Source organism: Crinia signifera, chromosome 5 (assembly GCF_055691185.1).
Source record: "Crinia signifera chromosome 5, ASM5569118v1, whole genome shotgun sequence".
Lineage (NCBI taxonomy): Eukaryota > Metazoa > Chordata > Amphibia > Anura > Myobatrachidae > Crinia > Crinia signifera.
The window spans coordinates 24997716-25022312 of NC_139221.1; the positions used below are offsets into that span (position 1 = coordinate 24997716).

The following is a 24597-nucleotide window of genomic DNA, read 5'->3' on the forward strand; positions in this document are numbered from 1 at the left end:
TGTTGAATTCTCTGTTTGTCTCTTTGACAGCTAGTCCGATTACTGCATTAAAAAGTTCACGGCTCAGTTTAATAATCTAGTTGTGGCCTTGAAAATACAAAGTGAGATTTAACGAGAATACGTCTCACCTGCTCCGATAATAAAAAAAAAGTTGCCCGTCTATGTACCGCTCATGTTTTGCACAAAAAAGCACGGGTAATATTAATATCGCCGTTACAACATATTAAAGTGTCAAATGCAAAATGGGACCTCAAGGTCTCATTTGCACTAGAGAATGGTTTTCAAAAGGAAATATGAAGCCTATGACCCAATTCCTCAGCTCACATCATCGCCATATTTCATCTTAATAGACATAGGATACATGCCAATTATATACGGAAAAATATTTTTATCTTCTCATTTTTGTATTCTGTCTCGCTATGCAGATTACAACCTGGCTTTTAAAGCTTACTTAACATTTCGCTAAAAAACTCTGTAAGGAAATATTGAAATGGCTCGTCTTTGTTCATCTCTTATTACGAGAAAGTAGGGATATATTTCCAAGCTAACAGCCAATTGAAAAATAGGCCAGTGGATATACTCTCTCATGCCTAAATGGATGTACATCTCTCCTTCAGTAACGACATGTAGATTGGCCAAACCGTTCGAACATTAATTGAATTTTTCACATTATTTTATCTCTTGTTTGACCTAAATATTAATACTATTGATATCTGAAGACTGTTGTCCTCCCCCGAAAAGTTTTATTTTTTTACACTAATGATTTAGAGAGTTAGTTTACTATTGTGATTTACACGGCAAACTTGTTCTCCCACTGGCCATGGTTCAGCTGGGCTCGCTAAGTAGTGGTCGTCCGCTGCTTGTCAAGCCCTGAAACTCCGCCCGGCCCGGCGTTCGCTAACACATCCCCCGCATCCCTCCACTATCAGGAGAGATCATTTGATGGTTGCCACCAGGGCCGGATTAAGCCAACAGAGGGCCCAGGTCACTTTAGACAGGGTGCCCCCTCCCACTGTTATACTGTACCGGCCGCAAACTGCACTGGAGAATATTACACTGTCAAAACACAGAGTAAAGGCAGAATAAACTTGGTCAATGGGTAACTGCAGGAGGGGGGGGGGGATTAATATATATATATATATATATATATATATTAAAATCCCTCCCATGACTAGGCCGCTACTGCTGCTGCCCTCCATGGGCCTGAGAAGCATGTAATGAGCTCCACCAATCAGAGCTCAGCACAAGCCTCTCAGCCTCTGACCTCTTGTGCAGTTTCATGGGATTTAGTCAACTCCCAGTAATGCAGTGCACACTTGTGCAGTCAGTGTGCCTTGGCTTCCAATGCTCAGTGGGAGGGATAGATAGAGGGAGGCCCAGGGGTACTGACCCCCCCAGAGCCCCCCTTAATCCGACCCTGGTCCCCGCCATAAAATGATTGCTCCTGCCTTCGGAAATAAAAGACAGTCTGAACTGATTTTTTTTCCTTTGGTGTTCGCCAAAGACAGGGTGGGCACTGTTGCCATGTGACTTCAGCTGTCCAACCCCAGCAGCCATCAGCCCATCTGCGTTCCCAGAGGAACGGCCATCATTTTCATGGGGACACCCATAAACCGCTAAGGGTTCCCTAGATGCCGCCCGATGTCCCCGTCCACCTCCTATGGAGCGAATGGCTTGGCAATTATGAATCTCGACGAAGCCATTTGCTCCTGGGGTCTGCACATACGCAAATACGTGCAGGGGCCCCACCGTCCAAGTGATATACTAGCTGCATTTCCAAAGAATCTGCACTGACTTTTGTGAATAATAAAGTTTTTATTGATTGAATTTTTATTTGCGTCATACTTTGTGTGCTGTATAATCAGCATTCATACAGTATAACAAAACAGAAAACCATCCAAGATTTAGCACGGCATTTTCTTATCTATATAGTAATAGCAGATGATGACTTTTATAAGTGACATTTTTCTATCATATCAAATTAAAGGTCTTGGGGCCTAATTCAGACTCAGTTGCAGTTTTGCTAATTTTTCCAAATGTATAGTAAATGGTGTGACTATGTTTCCATTTGCTTGCACATTGTACAGAGTACTGATATTTACCTTGGTGTTACTTTATGTTATCCGTGTCTACAGGCAAATGGGTGTGGATTATTAGAGAGTGTCTAGATCAGGGGTGGCAAAACCTGTCCTGACAGTTCATGTGTCAGGCCACCTGCGGATCTATAGTAGTAATGAATGCCAGCGGCGTAGCTACGTTTTGGGCGCCCCCCCGCCATTAGGGGGGGCGCCCCCCCCGCCGCCCATTCAAACCCCCCCAATCCCCCGCAGCCTTACCTTTCGCGCTGGTCCCGGCGGCTCCGTTCTTCTGCTGAGGACCACCACAAAATGGCCGCCCCCATACAGCAGACAGTTTCAGAGAACCATTTTGGTTCTTGGGGCGGCCATTTTGTGGTGGTCCTCAGCAGAAGAACGGAGCCGACGGGACCAGCGAAATAGGTAAGCCTGCGGGGGATTGGGGGGGTGGTGTAACTATAGCACCGCAGCCCCCGGTGCCCCCATATGCACAGCGCCCCCCCGCGGTGGCAGGGGCTGCGGTGCTATAGTTACGCCAGTGATGAATGCAGCCGGCTTTAAAATGTGACAATTAGTAATGACTACAGCTGTGCACCAGCTAGGGAGTCTGGGAAATGTGACAGTTAGTAATGACTACAGCTGTGCACCAGCTAGGGAGTCTGGGAAACGTGACAGTTAGTAATGACTACAGCTGTGCACCAGCTAGGTGGTCTAGGAAATGTGACAGTTAGTAACGACTACAGCTGTGCACCAGCTCGGTGGTCTGGGGAATGTGACAGTTAGTAATGACTACAGCTGTGCACCAGCTAGGTGACCTAGGAAATGTGACAGTTAGTAATGACTACAGCTGTGCACCAGCTAGGTGACCTGGGAAATGTGACAGTTAGTAATGACTACACATGTGCACCAGCTAGGTGATCTGGGAAATTTGACAGTTACAGATGGGTCAGGTCCCATCTTTGCAGGGGATGGCGCTGGCGTCGCCAGCCGCCATCCCCCGCCAGCGCCATGGCGATGGTGAGAAGGGGACGCGCGCGCACGAGCGGCGCGCGCGTCCCCTTCCGACGGCGCTTCCATCCGTTCCCCCGGGTCCCCGCCGGCTTGCCGGCGGTAACCCGGGGTCCCCGCCGCCTGCCCGCACCCCCCCTAACCCCCCTAACCCTGTCCGTCTCCCTGAGGCGGAGACGGACAGGGTTTCCGTTGTGCTAGCGACGGAGACTGAGACGCGCGTGCGCGTGAGACGCACGTGCGTCTCAGTCTCCTCGCTGGCGAGGCTGCTGGCGGGTCGCCAGCGCGTACGTTCTGGCGACCCGCCAGCAAGGATGGCAAACATAACATACTGTAGTAATGACTACAGCTGTGCACCAGCTAGGTGACCTGGGAAATGTGACAGTTAGTAATGACTACACCTGTGCACTAGCTAGATGACCTGGGAAATGTGACAGTTAGTAATGACTACAGCTGTGCACCAGCTAGATGACCTGGGAAATGTGACAGTTAGTAATGACTACAGCTGTGCACCAGCTAGGTGACCTGGGAAATGTGACAGTTAGTAATGACTACACCTGTGCACTAGCTAGATGACCTGGGAAATGTGACAGTTAGTAATGACTACAGCTGTGCACCAGCTAGATGACCTGGGAAATGTGACAGTTAGTAATGACTACAGCTGTGCACCAGCTAGATGACCTGGGAAATTTGACAGTTAGTAATGACTACAGCTGTGCACCAGCTCGGTGGTCTGGGGAATGTGACAGTTAGTAATGACTACAGCTGTGCACCAGCTAGGTGGTCTGGGGAATGTGACAGTTAGTAATGACTACAGCTGTGCACCAGCTAGGTGGTCTGGGGAATGTGACAGTTAGTAATGACTACAGCTGTGCACCAGCTAGGTGATCTGGGAAACATGGACCATTGGTACAGTAGATCGCGAGGACCGATTTGGCCACCTCTGGTCTAGGTTGACAGGTTCAAAAGGTCAACATGGAAAAGATCAACATAAAAAAAGGTGAACACTGGAAACAACTTCAAATATTTGGGGTGTTAATGTCAACACCTGTTTACATACCCCCCCCCCCCATTAATGTAATACGTACCCTCACCATGTTTCGGGTCTGGTGCCTCATTACACTCGGCACACTTTACCATTTTCACTTGTATTCCATGTGGATGGGGAAGTAAGAAAAGGTAAAAAAAAAATAATAATAATTCATGTCAACCTGTTCATGTGTTCACCTTTTTCAAGTTGACCTTTTGACCAAGTCCTCTTTTGGACCCTATCAACCTATTGCATGTCAACATTTTGACCCTGCCGACCTACTGCATGTCAACATTTTGGGGTAGACCTACTGACAGTCTATCTAGACACTGTGGGGTAAATCTACTAAGATAGGAGTTCTATTGAAGACGGGTTGTTGCCCATAGCAACCAGTCAGAATTGACTTCCTATTAATTTCGCACCTTCTAGAAGATAACAGATATAATCTGACTGGTTGCCCATAGCAACATCCAATCTTCAATGTAACTTCCATCTTAGTAAAAGATCCCCTGCAGATCTATCAACCGAAACCACAGGCAAATGAATCTCTAGCTCTCTAGCTTGTGTTTCCAAGGTTCCGTCATTGTCATTGTTAGACACAGCGACTTATAGTAATACACATAGTTGCATAGTTACGCTGCAGTTAGTATGAGTGGTTAAAAGACACAGGTCATTCGAGTTCCTTTGCTTTTGAGTTTCAATAAAACATTTTTGTAAGAGAGCTACAAAAACTTTTAGAAGAGCAAAGATCGGCTCTGTGAAACCTTGTAGATTGGGGGAAAATTGTTCAATAATGTGATAATATCGGAAAGGGTTGCAAATAATATTTTAAAACAGAGACCACTTACATTGGGAAAGTTACATCAGACGAACATTTTTGCTAAATATGTCAAAATGAAATGAGCTTGGCAAAAATTATATTTTTACCAATTCCTCTTGAGTGGGTGTAGGTACACCTGGATAACTGTGCAAGTCTGTCGCCGCCTCGGATATACTTCTGGATATAAATTCTGGAGATTTCTTGGTTCAGGAGAATTGAATGATGAGAGGTTGATCCCAGGGAAATGTGTTGAGCCCAATATACAGTCTGGACTTTATGGACATTCAATTCTCCTAAACCAAGAAATCTCCAACAATTTTTGGCGCACGCCTGTGTCCCTCTTCTAAGAGGCAGAAAGTTGAGATGTATGCAACCCCTCCCATTGTTGCGAGGGAAAATGGCGTCGGGGGCGGGTATTAAGCGGGTGGCGAGCCCCATTAAATGGCTCGATAAGCGGCAAATTTTCGCTGTTAGCGAGTCAAACAGAACTGTAATCGTTTTTTTTTTTTTTTACTGTAATAGTAAAACCAAGAGGACCAGACGCCGACTGTAAAGCTACAACTTCTAGTCTCCTGTAGGCCGTTAGACCATTTCGCAGCTATAATATATTGCAATGTCATTTGAAATAAAAGAATTCTAGGTGGCAGTTGGCATGATAAGTATTGGAAAAGAAGAAGCACATGGGAGGAAATGTACTGTAATCTTGTGTAATTATTATCATATCTAATATAAATGAGAAAATGTACGTTTTACATTTGTTCGTAATGAAATATAGCGCAGATAAGGGATCCAGCCCATTCAGCCAGTGTTGGAATATAGGATAATAAAATGTAGATAGTGTCTTAATCACTCTGCATTATTAAACATTAATAGAAAATCATTAATAGCATCTCTGTTACTGCGTATGTCATTCAGTTCTCTGTCTACGATGAGCTCTTCTGTTCTCGGATACTTACTGAGCATTAGTGAATTTGTGACCGCTCCATTAACCGCTTCAGCTCCATTGCTGCTCGGGAACCGGTCACTTGCATTTATTGGCCTCACAGTTGATACCTGCCTCTGTTATTATGAGGATTAATCATGTGCCATGTTGATACCGTATGCTGCACTGTTTGACCTATAGCTGCATGCATGCAATACGGCAAAGTTTCTCTTACTTGCCTACCCTCCTGGAATGGCTGGTTTCCCTCCAGCTCCTCGAAGGGGATGCGGTCAAAATCCCAGCGGTCAGAATCCCGGCGGACGAAATACAGTCGCCGGGATCCCAACTGCCACAATTCTGACATATTTTTCCACTGTGAGTGCCCACGACACCTATAGAGGGAGAATAAATCAGTGTGCTGAGCGCAGCGAGGCACCAAGCCCACAAGGGGCAGCGTTGCGCTCGCCCCCCCTGTCGGATTGTGGTGGTCGGGATCCCGGCATCTGTATTTTGACCACTGGGATCTGACCACCGGGATCCCATATAGGACCCCCTCGAAGGGTAGGCAATCCACCACAATCTCCGCAGTCTCTCCATGGGCACCAGATGTAATATCAGCAATGAAAAGCAGATGGTGTGACCACAATGACACAATCGCTATTGCCATGCCTCCCACACAGCCTCCTCCAGTGAGCTCCGCCTCCTATTGCATCATGCCCACCTGCCCCGCCCTCTGTATTGACGAGCTGACTGCTCTCTCCCAGAGTGGAAGTGGTGATGTGGTTCCTCTATTCGATTTTTGGACTGTACTGCAACCACACCTCTGGAGCTGCCACTGGATGTAATGATCATATAGTTAAGAGATAACACCAAGAATGGGCGCATTGCCCATGACAATGTACAGTGTACCGGTAAGGAGTAGATATATTTGGCAGCATATGAACAGTTATTTCTCATGGTTAATGTGTTAAAAACAAGAAAAATGGGCAAGTGTAAAGAATTGAAGGACTTTGACAAGGGCAAAATTGTGATGGCTTGACAACTGGGTCAGAGCATCTCCAAAATGAAAGGTTTTCTGGGATTTTCCCGGTTTTCAGTGGTTAGTACCTACCAATAGGGGTCCATAGAAGGACAACCGGTAAACCGGAGACAGAAGTCACAGTCTAACACATTTAAATGGACAGCAACATTTTCTGAAATTGTTTGAGGAACATGACAAAGAGTTCCTTGGCTCATACATAATGGAAAATTATGTATGAGCCATGGAGGCCCCACCTCAAAATGTACAGGCCTTAAAGGATCTCCTTTAACGTCTTGGTGCCAGATACCACAGGGAACCTTCACAGGTCTTATAGAGTCTATGCCCAAACAGGTCAAAACTGTTTTAGTGGCACCAGAAGGATCTACACAATATTATGTGGATGCTTTTAATGCTATGACTAATGGGTGTCTACATATACAGTATATGCATAATATTTTATATAAAATACACATCCAGTATACATCCAGTTGAACCAGGACTTGTTTGAAAAGAATATCCGCTCGGGAGCCAGCATACCAGGAATGAGATAGCAAAGGAATAGAATATGAGATGACTTTAGTCAATGCCAGAGAAGGACTATGAAAGACATAAAATGCAATGATTTAAACAGATAAAGAAAGAAGAAGCTGCAGCTGGAGGTGGAAACCTGGTTCAAGCGACAGTGTAAACCCCATCCATGGATGTATCCTTAGAAGCTTGGGGATTCTACCATAAATAATCAAAATGAGTGATGGAAAATCATTTTGGGGGCGTTTCCAGGCATCCCCAGTGCTCTCCAAACAGCTTGGCAGCTGCCAGCACCTCTCATTGTACTGGTAGATACTCTGCATCTATTAAGTTATCACCGGCTGCCACAACTGTCCAGCCCCCTACCCCATCTCCTGCGGGACACTTTGACCAGCGGGTGGGACAATGTCCAACTAGAGGGACTCTTCCTCTGTCATCGGGACAGTTGGGAGGTATGCTAATGACCTCACATGGCTCCAGCTGATGTGGACGACCAAACAATGAGAACAAGTTGATAGTGTAACTTATTAAATAATAAATACAGGCAATGTGGATACCAGTAAAGCCTTGCATAAGTATAGCAATAGACTAAAAGTTGTACGTTCATCGTAAATTGAGTATACGTTTACTCTAAGACATTAGTAATAGATAGCCATCACCACCATAAAGTATTCAGACGTCTATCACTCTCTAATATCTTTTCCTTGCGCCCGCGGTATCATCTTTTCTTTTTTTTTTGTTCCCTAAAATCAATAAAAAAGTAGAATTTCTTTCATTTAACATTTAAAACTCATGCCACTGTTGCAAAATAGTGATTCTCGTAGAATAAGGAGAACAAATTGCCTACTAAGCTAGATTTAATGGCTGTAGCCAAATTACACACTATGCATTAGTCCGTAGTCATTGCTATTTTTGCAACATAAAGTAAAATACATTTGTGTGTTGTCGGAAAGGTCAACGTAGAAACATAGAATACGACAGAAGAAAGGAGCCAACTGGCCCGTCTACCCTGTCCATTTTCCTATCTGCTGCTAAGCCTCAGACATATTTAATTATTGGACTTATTTCATATTCTGGATAGACAGATGACTGGTATCTTTTGATTGATTTTAATATTAACTCTTAGTTCCACCTTGCTGAACAGAAAGTCTTACCAAGGCCATTTCTAGGTGGCCCAATTGGGGTGGGGTGACTGGAATAAACATGTGTCTGTTCTGGAACTCATGGCTACCAATATAAATGTTGGGCGTTGATACAAAGGGGGAGTGTCCACATAAACGGTGAGCATGGTCACACCCCATTAGGAAGATTAATCTCTATTATTCCAAGTCATTGTTGAAGTGGTCATGGCCGCACCATTTTGGAATCATGGCTGTACTTCTATGGAAAGCCAGAGGCCCCAAGAGAGGCCTAGGATCCATTAATTTGTAAAGTCATGTTCACAGTCTACCTAAAATATGATCTGAGGAACTGCCAGACCAGAAACATTCTGAGATGAAGGTAACGTGTCGGTGTTTGCATGACGCACTTGAAGCCTGATTTACTACCTTATGCTATTGTGCGTTTCTGTAGGGCTAATGTATGGCTTTAAGTGGGTAAGCTCTGCCCACAAATTGTCCATCTACAGTCATACTTGTCACCTTTACTGTCACCAATTCCACTTGCCCCATGCTAGGAGGAAGACATTAACCAGGAACAGGCTTTCGTACCCCGTATGCACCACTCAGAATAGAATAGAAGTATAGCTGTGTGCCCACAACATTCTCCTGGCATCCCCATAAATCAGAACAGTTCTGTGTGATCTCATTGTCGCCACACAGTTCGCACCCTGAAATGCCCACTATATATAAAGCGAGATCCGGCAAAGACCTGTCCAACTTAAATTGAGCTACGCTAAAAGGCCTAAATTTGTTTCACTTGCTATTTAGGGAAAGGGATGCAGAATGAGCTTCTAACTGAGCAACCTGCAAAAGTGACCTCTCAGCTTTACATTCCTTAAGGTGCCAATATTTTATGCGATTATGACTATCAAGCGCAAAAAATAGTCAAAATCACATGCAATTGCCAGCAGGTGCACGGTCAAGTGAAGCACCACCACCAGCAGGAGCAGCAGGAGGCGCAAAGTGTTGGAGCACGGCCAAGACAGGCAGGCTTGGCTGGGATGGAATGCGATATATATTGTTTGCAAAAGGACCGCATATGATATATCGCATGCAATCCTGCTGCCTGGGAAGGCCCCAGGCGGCTCAAGAGGGGATCGTGGGCGACTTATCCACTTGGAGAAGCTGCTTTAGTGAATGGCCAGCTTTAGGGGGGTATTTAATTGGTGGAAGTAGCAGCACTTGCCTATTCAATGCTTCCATTACCGACAGCATTGAAGGAAGTCAGATCCATCTTTTTTTAATGTCGGATGTGTTTTGGCGGAAAAGGACGCAGATTTGGGAATTCATGAGTTCCAATTTTTCGACAATCCACAGCCATTTTCACCGATCCTCAGACTTTCTGACACTCGACAGTCGGAACTTTGAATTCCGACTGTCGAGTTACCGTCAACTCGGACAAAAACGGTCCGGGATTCTAACTGTCAGGACATTCCGACAATCGGAATCCCATATTGAATACACCCCTAAGACTCATCCGAAATCTCCTCTTTGTATTTGAAAACTTTGCAGTAATACTGCGGCCAGTTGGCATTGAGCGGGCCATGCCACATGAAGTGATGGGCGCACACAAAAATGCAGGTGCCTGGAGTACTTGCCCTGCAAATCGCATCCTTCTGCTTTTACAAACAACCCTCTCTGTCTTCATTTGTCTCGCTTCTCCTTTTCTCGTAACTATTATTGGTGGAAGAAAACTATACATTTAATTAGATATTATTCCAGCATATATTTTCCAAAATATGTATTCATGTTGAATATACAATCGTAAAGAAATCCGCATTCCCCAGATGTTCCCAATTCTTTATTTTTAAAATGGTTGATGCTGTTATCCAAACGATAAATTTCTCCACTTTCAGACTGCTAGAACTCATTATAATGGATTTTGTGAAGAAGATAGTAGGTAACGTGTATTCAGTGTCGATCTAAAACCCAGCTGATTGAGCCGGCAGCTGTGGGGCTTCATTATGCTTTGAAAGGCGGCGTGTCACGCCAGCTGTCCCATTCTAAGGGCACGGCACCGTCTTTTACTGTACAAGTCATAAATGTAAGAATTGTTCATCTACAGAAAGTGTCGGCTGAGTTTCCACTGGTTTATGAAAATGTACGAGCAGCAGTAGCTCGGGGAAACAGCCGAATAAGAGCGAGACGGGCAGGAGAAAGATATATCTACAGGTCGGGAGGTACGGAGCAATGGAGGAATTAAAGGCAGGTGACTATTGGGTGGTGTGCGCGAGAGGACTGGATATGGTGGGGGAAGAATGGGTATTCTTGAGACTTAAGGGGTTATTAGGGGTTGATCCATCAATAAGGGGACAAATAGGGGCACATGTATCAAACAGTGGAAAAGTGGATCAGTAGAGAGGTTACCCCTAACAACCTATCAGCTCCTATTTACAGAGGCGTAACTCTGGGAGGCAATGGAGTCATCTGCGGCTGGGCTCCTGCTCCCAAGAGGGCACCTATGTCTCCCTACTTATCGTTTTTTAGAATGTACTTGATAAATGTTACCTCAAAGCTGATTGGTCACTATGCACAACTTATTTGCCCTTCTCCACTCTGACTTTACCAGGCCCCCTCCTGAAGAGTCCCAGAGTAGGCAACCATGTCCGAGGTGTGGAGGGGCACAGAGCTGTAATTGCATTATTGTGATACCGCCCCCTGCTGGTCAAAGTTGCAGTTTTCTTCATTTCATGGGTGAGGCCATGATAATGGACATCATCTCAACCCCTCAACCCAAACCCCAGGAGTCTGTACTACTCTTTCAGGAGTCTGGGAGCTCTCTGAAACTCTGGACCCTACTGGACATGTTAGTAGAGTTTGCATGCATTGTTCAGCAGATGCTACTCTGTCCTTCATCTTACCCAGTCTCCACTGACATATTTATAATGGGTGCAAGGTGTGTGGTGCACTAGGGCCCCTGGGTTCAGGGGGGGCCCACACACTGCACCCACTTAATCATACTCGCCTATCTGTTGGCCTGGCGCCAGCAGCACGCATCAAAAATCACTGGGAAAATGGCTCCCAGGGCCATTTTCTGGTGACTCACGCATGTGCAAAAGATATGTCCTGGGCGGAGCAGGGGCCATGTTCCTCGAGGCCTTTGCGTGCACATTAGACTTTGGCACAATGCCAGAGTGTACAATGGAGTAAAGCGGAGTCCCTGTGATTTCCAGCTGCTCCAGTACAGTGCGTCTGGTGTGGATTGTTTCTGTTCTCACTGTGGGCCTATTTCAGCTTTTTTAACAAAGCAAGAAGGTTCAAATGGACAAAATCATGCTGCACTGCAGGTGGGGCCATAGGCGCCGATTCTGTGGGTGCTCAAGAGCTTGAGCACCACACAGAAATTGATGAGCACCCACGGGGGGGGGCCCGAGTTGTGCTGCTGGGCCACAGTTTTTACTACTCATACCTGCTATATAATACAGCACACTTCCGTCCTGCACGCCGATAAGCATAGCAACCCAATCCCCACAACACCCTGTGCACTCTTGCGTGACCTCACGCACAGCCACCAGGCGCCAGCGCCAACCTCCCTCTCCGTCCACTGCACGATCACACACTGTCGGCATCCGTCTCAGCCTGGGGCAGCTGCTGCAGCACAGTGCAAGGAGGCCGCTTGCTCACCCCAGCAAGAGGAGCGGAGTAGGCTGGCAGGAGCGGGACGGGCATCTGACTGTCCTGTCAGCTTCTAGTTTCTTCATGGGGTGCCTGCATGGCCATGAGCTGACAGTCTCATGTGAGTAAGGTCAGTAAAGCCAGTGCACGTTGCTCTACTAGACCCAAAATAATAGCTGGCCATTTATAAAACCAGAGCGGCTGCTGTTAGTTGAATATTGGAGACAACTGTGCTGCGTAATATGAATTGGTATTATTTTGTGGCCACGCCTCTTCCCCATGAAGCCACTCCCCTATATTTTTGGCTTGAGCACCCACCAGCAAAAACATAAATCGGCATCTATGGGTGGGGCAGATATAACGTGTGCAGAGAGAGTTAGATTCGGGTGGGATGTGTTCAAACTGAAATTTATATTGCAGTGTAAAGCTGTCTAACATCTGATGGCTGCATGCAAAATCTGCCAGTATTTACCCTGCATAGAAACAATGGGCCTGATAAAGACCCTTTCGCAGGGCTGCAAATTCTCAGGCCTGACGATTATTGGCCCAATATACTGTAAATGTATTTGTTCCCCTTTCATGGCAACATGGCGGGCCAGACACAAAATGACTTGCTTATTTGTTTTACTGAATCTTGCTCAATAATTGTAGAATTTCAGTTACAGTATTATTACTCAGGGTTGCCTTCCCTCCTAGAATGGCCAGGAAGCTCCTGAAAAAAAATTGGGTCCCCCTCCCAGCCCCCCAAAAAGGTGGGCAACCCTCCCAGATACTGGTGGCACCCCCACATCTCCCCCGTGGCAGCATTCATTTCCTGTGATTCGCTGCTTTTCGGGGGAGGCGGCAGGGCTAAACATGCAAATTGCGTCTTTTAGCCCTGCCCCCTCCTCGAAGACCATCAAATTGCAGAATTTGCTGTACTGGGGGCGTGGCTTGATGACATCTACATCCGGCCCCCCGAAGTGCTGCTGACAGTCTCCTCTCCATGCTTCTACCGACTTTAAAAGTAGGCAACCCTGTTATTACTTTATTTCTACAGATATTTCAACCATATGGGGTTGAATGTAAATCTTGTAGTAACAGTGTGCTTTTGGCTTTGTAAACACTGTTTTTTGGGAAACTAAAGCCATTGTCGCCCCCCCGAACAGTGGCATCTGACAACACACATGTGTAGCACTGGTCTTGCAAATGGGAATAACTGAACATCTGTACATTGCGACATATGCAGCAGATCTGTCGGGGATCTATCTGAATGAGGCCCATTGTCTGGTGATCACTACTCAGTAAGTACTAAGGGCAGTGGTGTAACTATAAATTTTGCTCCCCCCTGCCAAAAAGTGTGTGGCGACCCCCCCCCCCCCTCCAGGCTCCTCTCCATCATTTTTCCCCAGCATGTGACCTGATGACATTACATTCATAACGGAGAAGCTGAAGCAGGAGAGAGGAAGAGAGATCAGCATACACTGCTTCCCTTGGCTCTGACGCATCCCAGGCCACCCTAGCACGCCCATCCGCCTGCCCATCCTGTACACAGTAGCCAATAGCCAGCTCTGTGTACAGTCAATTGAATCAGTGGGGGAATTTGTCATCTCTGCCATGGCCGCACCCGCACTGTGGCTGACTCGCCTCCAGTGCTCAGTCAGTAGGCTGTGGCAGGCAGCAGCATGTCAGTGCATCGAACGGGTGCCGGCGCCCACACAGACCCTGCTGCTGCTTGCTCCCCCAAGCGGCTGCTGGGGCTGCATTACAGTAGTTACGCCACTGACTAAGGGGCCACATTATTTCAAAGAAGGGACCCTGCCTGGAACCCATGGTTTTCTGTTGGATAATAACACTGATCAGCAATAATTAAGAAACACTACTATGGGGAACACAGTTTGAAAGAGGAGACTCTGGGGGTTATAACGGGATTAAAATCCCTTTGCCCACCTGTTTTGTTCTACCGAACCAAAGGGTTAATTTCCAAAAGAAAAATAACTAGAATAACAAAAGTAAAAGTATTTTTATGAAAGCGTTTTATAATAGTCAGCTGGAAACAGAAACGACTGTTTGATTGGAGTGTGGCGGACTTTCAGATGGATATAACAGTGTGCGCTGAGCAACCTCTAGCATTTATCTCATTCACAAAAAAAAAAAAAAATAGTAGACATTTCACCAAAAATGGAAATATTTGAATGGGTTAAGGTTAAATCTCCCTTTTAATCCAGTGATTTGTCGAATTACGGCATCACACAGGTTAAGATTAATGCTAAAATAATATTGTTGTTGCTGCGGCGCGGTGAATAAGGCATGCATGCACGTTGTAGCTGTCCTTAGTAATCTATGTCATTTGCTCACAAATCTCCAGCGCAAAACGCTTCCTGTTTCGGAGACAGTGTATTAATAACAAATAATGCATGAATGAAAACCTTCCTTTGTCTGGGAAGATATTACTGCGTGGGGAATAGCGATATGGATTTTTTTAGTTTTCAATTGAGGCTGGAGCTTTTGGAGGAATATTTTTCGAGCTATTCGTCTTATGTAAAAGTCTTTCACTTTCACAATTAGAACATACATTCATCTGCACAATAACACGGTGAGTCCCAGTATCAGACGATATAGAACAAGTACAGTGTACATAGCCGTAGCTGCATCAGCCGATGACACTGAAATAAGTATTACATACCTCCCAACTTTCGCAGATCAGCAGGCGGGACGCTGCTGCTGCGCGCCCGAGGCGTGCCGAAATTTTTGGGGGGCGTGGCCTAATTTGGGGGCGTGGCCTATACTCGCGGCTCCCCGAGAGGCCACGCCCCCATTTTGCCGCTATGGGGGCATGACCCAGAGGCTCTGTGAGCCTCTGGCCATGCCCCCAGCCCCCTGGCTGCGGGAATAGACGCTGTGCACAGCGTTTATTCCCCGCTGCTTAGCAGCTGACAGGGGGGACTCCCAACAGCCCCCCCACACCGTGGGACACTGCCGCCCGCGGGTGGGACAGCGGGACAGGCCCTGACAATCGGGACTGTCCCGATGAAATCGGGACTGTTGGGAGGTATGGTATTAGGGGTGTGGATGAAAGGGTTGACAGTAATAAGGTTGACCACTATTGATAGACAGGCAAAAGGTTGACACGTGAAAATGGTCGACATGGTCAATGGGTCGACACAAGCAATAAGTTGGCGTGGAAAAGGTTGACATGAAAAAGCTCGACGTAAGGTTTTTTATTTGAGTGTGTCTGTGTCAACATAAGCCGACATAAGTCAACAAGTGTACAGTGCCCCCCCCTTCGGGCACACTATTGTAACCTCGCTCTATGCCATCTTGGATAGCAAAGTTTAGGAAAAAAAAACTTTTTTGTAAAAATTTTTTGGGAAAATGTGAAAATCGAATGTTGACATTTTTCACGTCTACCTTTTTCCCAGTTGACCTATTGTTCCCGTTGACATTTATTTCACCATGTCAACCAAATGCATGTCGACCTTTTCACGCGTCGACATTTTGTCCATAGAAGTCAACCAATCGACCGGGTAAATTTACTGAGATGGAATGTTGCCCTTAGCAACCAATCAGATTCTATCTATTATCTTCTAGATGGTGCTAAATAAATAAGAAGTAGAATCTGATTGGTTGCTATGGGCAAAAACCCATTTTCAATAGAACTCCCATTTTAGTAAATTTACCCCCCAGTGTCTAGGTTGACACCAAAAGATCAACGTGCACAAGGTTGACATGCACAAAAGGTCAACAGATGCAACAGGTCAACGTGGAAAAGGTAGAGACTTGGAAAGGTCGACATGTCAGTGTCAACACTCGCTTTGGGACAGGTTACAATCAGAGTCCATGTGGATATTAAAGTATGAAATATCCCCAAAAAGTTGTACAAACTCACGTCAACCTTTTCATGTATCGGCCATTGCCATATCGACCTAGTGCATGTCAGCCTTTTTGTCAATGTTGGTCTAGTGCAGTGGTTCTCAACTTCGGTCCTCAAGGACTCCCAACAGTGCACGTTTCCCAGGTCACCCGGCAGGTGCACAGCTGCACTCATTAGTCACAGGTGGAGCTAATTATTTCACCTGTGATTGTGTGTGGAGACCAGGAAAATGTGCACTGGTGGGGTTCCTTGTGGACCGAGGTTGAGATCCACTGCTCTAGTGCATGTTGATCTTTTGGTGTCAACCAATATTGTGTCGACCTATCATCTGGATCCCAAGTAGTAGTGTGGCAGAAAACAAAGGTGCTGTATTTGGTTACATTGAATGTCGTATGGGGTAGAAGATGGAATAAGTTAGAGAAGGAAGGGCGCATGAGGGAAGAGGGCCCTGCTCATCAGAGCTCACATTCTGATAGAAATGTTTAGATCTTTTAGTTTTTTTTCTTTTTTTTAAGAATCTGAACTCACTTGAATTTTTGGTACTTGTTTCCTAGCACGGCGCCCATCGCATAAGATTGTATGCCTTAATTAAGGCATACAATCTATACAATTGAAAAGATTTTTAATTGTATGTACAATATGGCATCTTATGGATCTCATCTTATGGATCTCATGGATCTTATGTATCCATAAGATGCATAAGATCCATGAGATCCATATGATGCCATAAGATAAAAGATCCATCAACACCAACCCAAAGCGCGGCGAGCGCAGCGAGCCTGCGAGGGGCGGCGGCACGCGTCCTCTGACCTTTTCATACCCCCACTATCCATGTCGGCGTGGAGTTGATTTTATATAGTGTTGCGAGCCACCGAGCCCGAAGCGTGGCGAGCGCGAGGGGACGCGTAATACCTGTGAAGTAATGTGCGTCCCCTCGCGGGCCACGCTGTGCTCACCACGCTTCGGGCTCGGTGGATCGCTGCGCTCGCCACACTATATGAAATCAACTCCACGCCGACGTGCGCTCGCCACGCTTCGGGTTGGCATCAATAGTGGGGTGGCGTTAACAATGGGGGTGGGGCATTTCACTCATGAGGGGGGTTATCAATTAAAATTGGGGTTTGGGGGGCTTTTTACATTGGAATCAATGTAAAATTGGGTCATAAGATGCATGCAATGCTTGCGATATCGGCCCGACACATACAATCTAGATCGTGGGCTCCGTGCTAGGAAACAAGTACCAAATTTTTTAACAGATCCAAATAGAACCGCATTCCTGATTGTATCCCTTTGGAGAATCAGTGTCAAAACGAGTGCCATTTCAGAGGTTCCTTTGCATTGGAACTAAAATTTAAGATTCAAATTTCGAGTTTCGGATTGCTTGTAAGTCCTTCCGTAGTGAATGTAGAAGCCATGTTGCACAGGAGGGTGTGGTCGCAGAATACATGTAAAGTAATCTGCGTCCCCTCGCCTCGCTTCAGGCTCGGTGGCTCGCTGCGCTCGCCACACTATATAAAATCAACTCCATGCGTAGTTGGATAGTGGGGGTATGAAATCACCCATGTGTGACTATACAATTAAAAATCTGGTCTTTACAATGAAAAATCGCATCGCATGCCTTAAGTAGTGGCACGCAATGATGAAATCGGGCGCCCAGATAATACTCAAGTACCCAATATTTAATAAATCCAATACCAAATCCGAACCAATTGAGGGTGGTTTTGCCAAAACCGAAAAAAAAAAAACAGAGCAAAACCAAAACACAATGGTCTGCGTATATATAGTAGATAATACAGTATACCCAGGGGAGTATGAAAAGAGGTGGGGCCGGTGTTCAGTCTCCAACTGGGCCCCCTCCTCTCCCTCTCTTACCGGTAGCCAGGTAGTGTAGTCAATGTCGCTAGTAGACTCGAGTGGTGCTAGAGCAGTGATGGCTAACCTTGACACTCCAGCTGTTGTTGAACTACACATCCCAGCATGCCCTGAATCATTTTTAGCATGGCCAAATAGTAAAACTGTAGCAGGGCATACTGGGATGTGTAGTTCAACAACAGCTGAAGTGTCAAGATTAGCCATCACTGTGCTAGAGCCTGCTGTGCATGCGCAGAACTTCAGGAAAATGGCTCCATGGCCATTATCCAAGTGATTCCCCTAATGCATACACAGCAAACTCTTGGAAAATGGAGACTGTGCCATTTTTCCAGAGATATTAAGGGCTGCCGTAGAGGATGCTGGACTCTGGAGAGGTGAGTTCTGAAGAAATGGGTTCAGTGTGGGTCCCCTGGATCCAGGGGCTGCATGAACAGCATAGACTGCACTCATTTTAATTACACCATTGCAGAGGTGTAACTAGAACTCTTTGGGCCCCATAGCAAAATTTTGGGTACTTGTTTCCTAGCAGGGCACCCACTACGCAAATAGCTTAGTGTGCTATTCAGTGTAGGAAAATCGCATCGCATCGCGTACCGTCTATAGTGTGCATGCGATGAGATGCAATGTCCATGTTAACTGCACAGGAGTGCTTATACAATGAAATATCGCATAGGATCGCATGGCACCAAATGCGATGCGATGCAATATTTTATTGTACAAGCACCCATGCCATGAGATGTGGTGGGTGTTTACAATGAGATGTGATGTTCTGTGATTGTAAGCACCTGCACCTACGCCATTGTTTAGCATCAACCCCAGTATCCATGCCACCCCGAAGCGTGACGAGCGCAGCGAGCCCCACGTGGGGCGGCAGAACGCGTCCTTCGACCTTTTCATACCCCCACTATCCACGTCGGCGTGGAGTTGATTTTAGATAGTGTGGCGAGCTCGGAGAGCCACGCGAGGGGATTCGGAATACATGTTAAGTAATCCGCGGCCGCTCGCCACGCTTCTGGCACGGTGGCTCGCTGCGCTTGCCACACTATATAGAATCAACTCCACGCCGATGTGGATAGTGGGAGTATGAAAAGGTCAGAGGATGCGTTCCTCCGCCCCTCGCCACGCTTCGGGGTGGCGTTGATAGTGGTTGTGTTTTATGAACACATTCACCCCTGCAAAATCATACAGCTGACACAGTAAGGACGACATGTGTTGACTAAGAAGTATAATTTACTTAAATAACTCATAAACCATAAAAAAAAAGGTAATAAAAACAATTCATTTAAAACAGTAAAGATTAATTAAGGAAATGTAATCATGATGAAATAATTTAATTGTCCTTTGATACCAGTGTCAGGGCGTGGAGGATATGCTGAAAAGGGTCATCCCCACCCAAAGTTTTCTGCCACATAAACTCCTCAAGGTATGATTGTAGCATGTGCCTTGCGGTGCCCCGATGGCGTTTATTGCACCATTTACATGCGCCCCACATCCTGTCAATGTTCTGTGTATGGACCCTTGTTGATGGGTCGATAAAATTGTATCGGTGGTTCACCTGGGTGTGCTCATATCCGGCTAATTGGAGCTGCTCTGTTCTATACGCCCTCCAACAGTCCGTGTATATCAGTGGTGGGGAACCTCAGGCCCAGGGGCCGTATGCGGCCCCCGTAGCCGGTCTGAGTGGCCCTCCCACCCGGCAGCTTTGCCGGTAGTCAAGTACAGAGGACTTTTTGCGAGAGGTCGGTAGTTCTTGTGAGACTCCTCTTAATTAACAACAACCAGAGACTGTCAGTCCTATTCAGCGGCAGGAGCATGGGGTGGCTGCAGCAGGACAATTTGTAAGATACATTTTTACATATGGCCCCTGAAGGATTTTTCCACCATGCAGTTGGCCCTTGGCACAAAAAAAGTTCCCCACCCCTGGTATATATAGTAGATCCAGGTTCTACGTTGTCGATGATAGCCGATATCAATGTGGTGGCATCGCGGGTCGCCACCTTCGTCAGGAAACACTGCCCTGTTTTTCTGCAGATTCCCCCAAATACCCACTGTTGGGGTAACATCCGGCCTACATTGCTTTGCCTCCTGACGAATAAGGTTTTGTCCACCTCCACTATGTGGTCTGGGCCACAGATACGGCGGTGTGGCTGCGCCATTAGATCCACTTATTGTAGAGTACTGCTGATTTCTTGGACATATCCAGCTGTTGCTGGCAGTACTCTATCGAGGTCATCTCCTGCACCCAAGAGAAGATGAACCTCACCAATATGAGGAAGGGTAAGTGGCATCCAGGGAAAAAGTGTGCCGCTCTAAGGCTTGCCTTTAGCCGACAAACCTTCACATGACACCGCCACATACCTTCCTTAAGACTCAGCCGCATACTGTGTCCATTGGCGAAATTCTCAGCCGCCGGCAGTAGATGATAGCGCTGAAAGAAATCAATTGCCTCCGCCTCCGTCTGCGGCAATGAAAACTGTTGGCTCAATAAACAGTGAAAAAACCCATGTCGACCTAATGACCTGTTGACCTAACCCATGGCGACCTAACGCATACGTCGATCTAAACCCATGTCGACCTTATCCCATGTCGACCTAGACACCTGTCGACCCAATGGTGTCGACCTAATGACTGTCGACTTAAATGCTGTCAACAATACGACCGTATCCAGATGCGCATTATGTGCCTGTTACACTGGTTTCATGGCTGTGTTCCTGAAGTACTTTACACAAACGATCAACCAGTCACTTTGGAAGACAGACTGAAAACATGCTCCTCCCATATAGCTGGTGTTCTTTTTCAATGGTGCAAAGGATGATGTGGTCTAAAGACACACTAGGCGGTAATAAAGATTCTACTGGGCGTCATATTTCCTGGACGTCCATGCTCAAGGCCTGTGGTGACTCCAGAGGTAGGGCCGCCAGATTCATGGTGGCAGGGCCTGCTGCACCTGGTCAATGCACACAAGAGGCTTTAAGTTGCCCATAATTGCTCCATGTACTGATGTTCAAAAAGTTATTTGTTATAATTTTAAGTATTTTTGTTGTGGAAATAACCTTTTTGTGGCAACGCGGCTTTCTTTCAGTGGTGTACTGTATGATAAAGTTGAAATGGATGAACACAAACTGTGGGGGCATGCTTGAAAAGTTATTTCCGTATTTTTCGCTCCATAAGACGCACCTAGTTTTAGAGGACGAAAACAGGAAAAAAATAATATTCTGAACCAAATAGTGTAATAAAATATTTAATATTGTATGCCCCAACGGACCCCACAGCACACTGCATGATCCCCGCTGCCTGGACCTCTGTGATGAGCTGAAAAGTACCAGGGGAGGGGGGGGGGGGAGCGGGCAGCGGACATACATTTACCAGGGGAGGATGGGGGGGGAGCGCGCTCTGCTGCAGCTCTGGAGATGCCGGTGCAGCAGCAGCAGCATCCACAAGTTTTTGTGCAGTATTCGCTCCATAAGATGCACATACTCCCCCCCCCCCCCCCCCACACACACACACACTATTTTGGGTATAAAAAGTGCGTCTTATAGTGCGAAAAATATGGTATATTAAAACTTAACATTTATTAAACTTTAGTGAAAAATATAAAGGGCGGTATTCAATGTGAATACCTGCGAGGTGCAGCGAATCCTTTTTAGGATTCGCTGCACATTCGCCACGTTCCGGAGCCTCGCCGGCTCCGGTATTCAACGAGTCAGGGGCTCGCTGCCCCTGACCGGTGAATATGAGCTCCTGCGGCGAATGCCGCAGGGAGCCTGAGGACGATGGAAGGCAGAGAGATGGAAGTCTCTCTGCCTGCCCCAGAGCGTATGTGGGGGGGAGGTGGGCTCCCTGGGTGCCAGGCAGCACAGGCTGCCCCCCGTGGGTGCCAGCAGGGGACCGGGTATATTCACTACACCTGATCGTGCATATGTAACGATCGGGTGCAGTGAATATATGAATATCTAATGAGCGGCTCGGCTCCGGCGCCCCCTACTGGCTGCTGTGTAAAAAAAAATATATATATTTTTAAATTAAATATATATTCATGTGCTTACAGCACATGAATAAAAATAGCATGCCCCCTCCTCAGAATAAAATTCCAGATTTTTGACACCAAATGTAAAAAAACAAAACACTTTATTTTAAAAGTTCACATTCCACTTCTCCATAAATGATAGCGATTGCTACTCGGTGAATCATGGCGAAAAAAACCTTCAAATGTATTCGCCATGTGGTCATTGAATAGGGTGATTCACCGTTTTAGTCAAAAATTCACCAAACAGCACAAATTCGCCATAAAAACATGGCGAATCAGGCTCATTGAATACCGCCCAAAGTCTGTTGAACAACAGAATCAAAAAGGATCAATGGGGAATTTATCGGGAAATCTCCCATTAATCGGGAAATTAATGTCCAAAACCTCTTTGTACCAGGCTCAGCATCGAATGATTTTTACACTGGCCACAATTCATCGCAGTCTCAGAGTAGCCAGGGACTTACTCAGCAGTGCAATGGAAAAATACATATTTGCAGGGCCGCCGTCACAAATCGTGGGGCCCTGGACTGACCAATTAGGCAGGGCCCCATAGGGCTGGGTGCTACAGTGTAAGTGGCATATGTGTGTGTATGTATGTATGTATGTATGTGTGTATATATATATATATATATATATATATATATATATATATATAAATATATACACACAAACACCAGGGGCCAGTTTTCTCATGCCTTAAATACATTTTGATTATTTTTTGACAAGCCCGTGGAGTGCCGCCTATTTCTTTTTTACTTCAGAAGCCCTCATTGGTCTCATGTGGGGGTGGGTAAAACCTCTTTGTATAACATACAATCATATTATTGTATAGCTAATGTAATGGCATCGCACACCCCATAAAATCGCATGCGATTGCATGCGATTTTGCGGGAGGTGCGATGCAATCCCCCAGGGCTAAGAGAGCAGTGAATAAATTACATAGGAAAATTGCATCACATCGCATCGCACGGCCCTTAAAATGGCCCAATGCGATGCAATGCGATTTTCGTACGCAGAATAGCCCACTAAGCAAATTGCTAGTGGGCACCGTGATAATACACAAGTACCAACTGGAGAGAGTATACAAACACTGCATAGTTAGAGCCATGGTGTGAATTGAATCCCTGACCTCAGCGCTGTCAGGCAGTAATGCTAACCACTACACCGTCCGTGCTGCCCACTGTGTGGAACATCGGTTGAAGTCATTGTTTCTGATTTTATAAAAGGCTTTCTTTTCCCATAGGATGCATCCATTGCTCACCGATTTCATATGATGCGGGAGAAACACCCAGAAAAGTTCAACAGTCGGTACGAGACATTTAAATTTCTAAATTCAAGCTGACTATTTTTATGGAAGTCATTTCTTGCTATTTGTGGTTTTTAATGGTTTACTTCAGTTACTACATTTTTTTTTTGTTATATACAGTATTTTTGTTTGCAAACATCTATGTGACTGAATGATCTTGTCTTCTCTAAAAAAAACTAGTACTAACTAACTAAAACTAGTACTAACTAACTAAAACTAGTACTAACTTAAGGTGACCCCATAGAACTGAATTGTATTTGTCTAAAGAAGAGTTTATTTACCTACATTACATTTAACTCTAGGGTGGCCTCACACACAGTCAACTCCGGAACTCCTGAGATCCCTCTACCACTATACCGTTGTCCATAAACGTTTAACCCTGTGCGTTTTCCTAGAGGTGTCTCATAATGCATGTTGCCCACTTGTCTTCTCTTCTCTGATCCTCTCTTGCCTGCTCTAAGCCCACATTCGGAGCCATTCAATCAGCCCTGTTGTATTTTTGGCAAATAAAATTTTACGGATATCTCCAATTGGGTATTATCTTGGTATCCAATAAGCCGTTGAAAATGGTCCCATGTTCGGGTGAAAACACATGGGATCGAGCATAAGACCAAGATCCTATGCGTTATCGTGGCATAGCACTCGATAACAGTCCTAGCGGAATTAATACTGAATAGCAGCAGGTATCAGGGCTAAGGGTTACTGATATTGGGGCTAATAGGATAGCCCCCCCCCCATGAATCACCTTTGCTAATAAGTTATCTCCCAAAGTGTATCACATACCTTTTTGCCTAAAAAGGCTCCCACTTTAGATTCCTTTAAAAAGACTCAAGACTTTCCTGTTTATTCAGCAGTTCCTTAATTTCTTTTTAGTATCTCCATGCTCTCTGTATTTTATGAATAGCTTTTATGTGCTTTATTGTTTCAGTACTGTAATCTGGTCATTATAGCTGTTAAGCACCTTGAGTCCTATTCGAAAAGTCACTATCTGCTCTTCCCCCCAATCTTCGTCTTCATAGCTCCCGCTCTCCATATCCAGAAATTTTACATAGATCAGTGTCCCTGCAAAAATTCCTTTCACTCTCTGTTATGACATCTTTTACCACACAAAGGAGTAATTTGGTCTGTTGAGTGGACAGTGGTGGTACTTTACCTCATAGAGGCGAGGAGTAGGTCGCCTTTTATATATATAGAGATATTAATAAAGAACAAAAGAATGGTGTTCAAAATCATGGAATGCAAAGATGAGTTGGTAAATAATGAGGATGTGGTTTGTAATATATGAAGAAATCTGAAAAATCTCAGACTTTTTTTTCTGTAATGTCAACTCATTTACCAGCAGTGTGTGGTCAGATTGTGT

At 45.7% G+C, this 24597-nt stretch overlaps 1 protein-coding gene across 5 annotated transcripts in view; it reads left to right on the forward strand.

Annotated features, from left to right (window-relative positions):
- The window catches only part of DGKB (diacylglycerol kinase beta), a 438667-nt gene that overhangs the window by 212055 nt on the left and 202015 nt on the right, over window positions 1–24597 (forward strand). For all 5 annotated transcript variants that reach the window (XM_083186797.1, XM_083186798.1, XM_083186799.1 and 2 more), the window contains exon 20: window positions 23175–23239. In XM_083186797.1, coding sequence (XP_083042923.1) covers window positions 23175–23239 — 65 coding nt within the window. The remainder of the gene's footprint in view (window positions 1–23174; window positions 23240–24597) is intronic.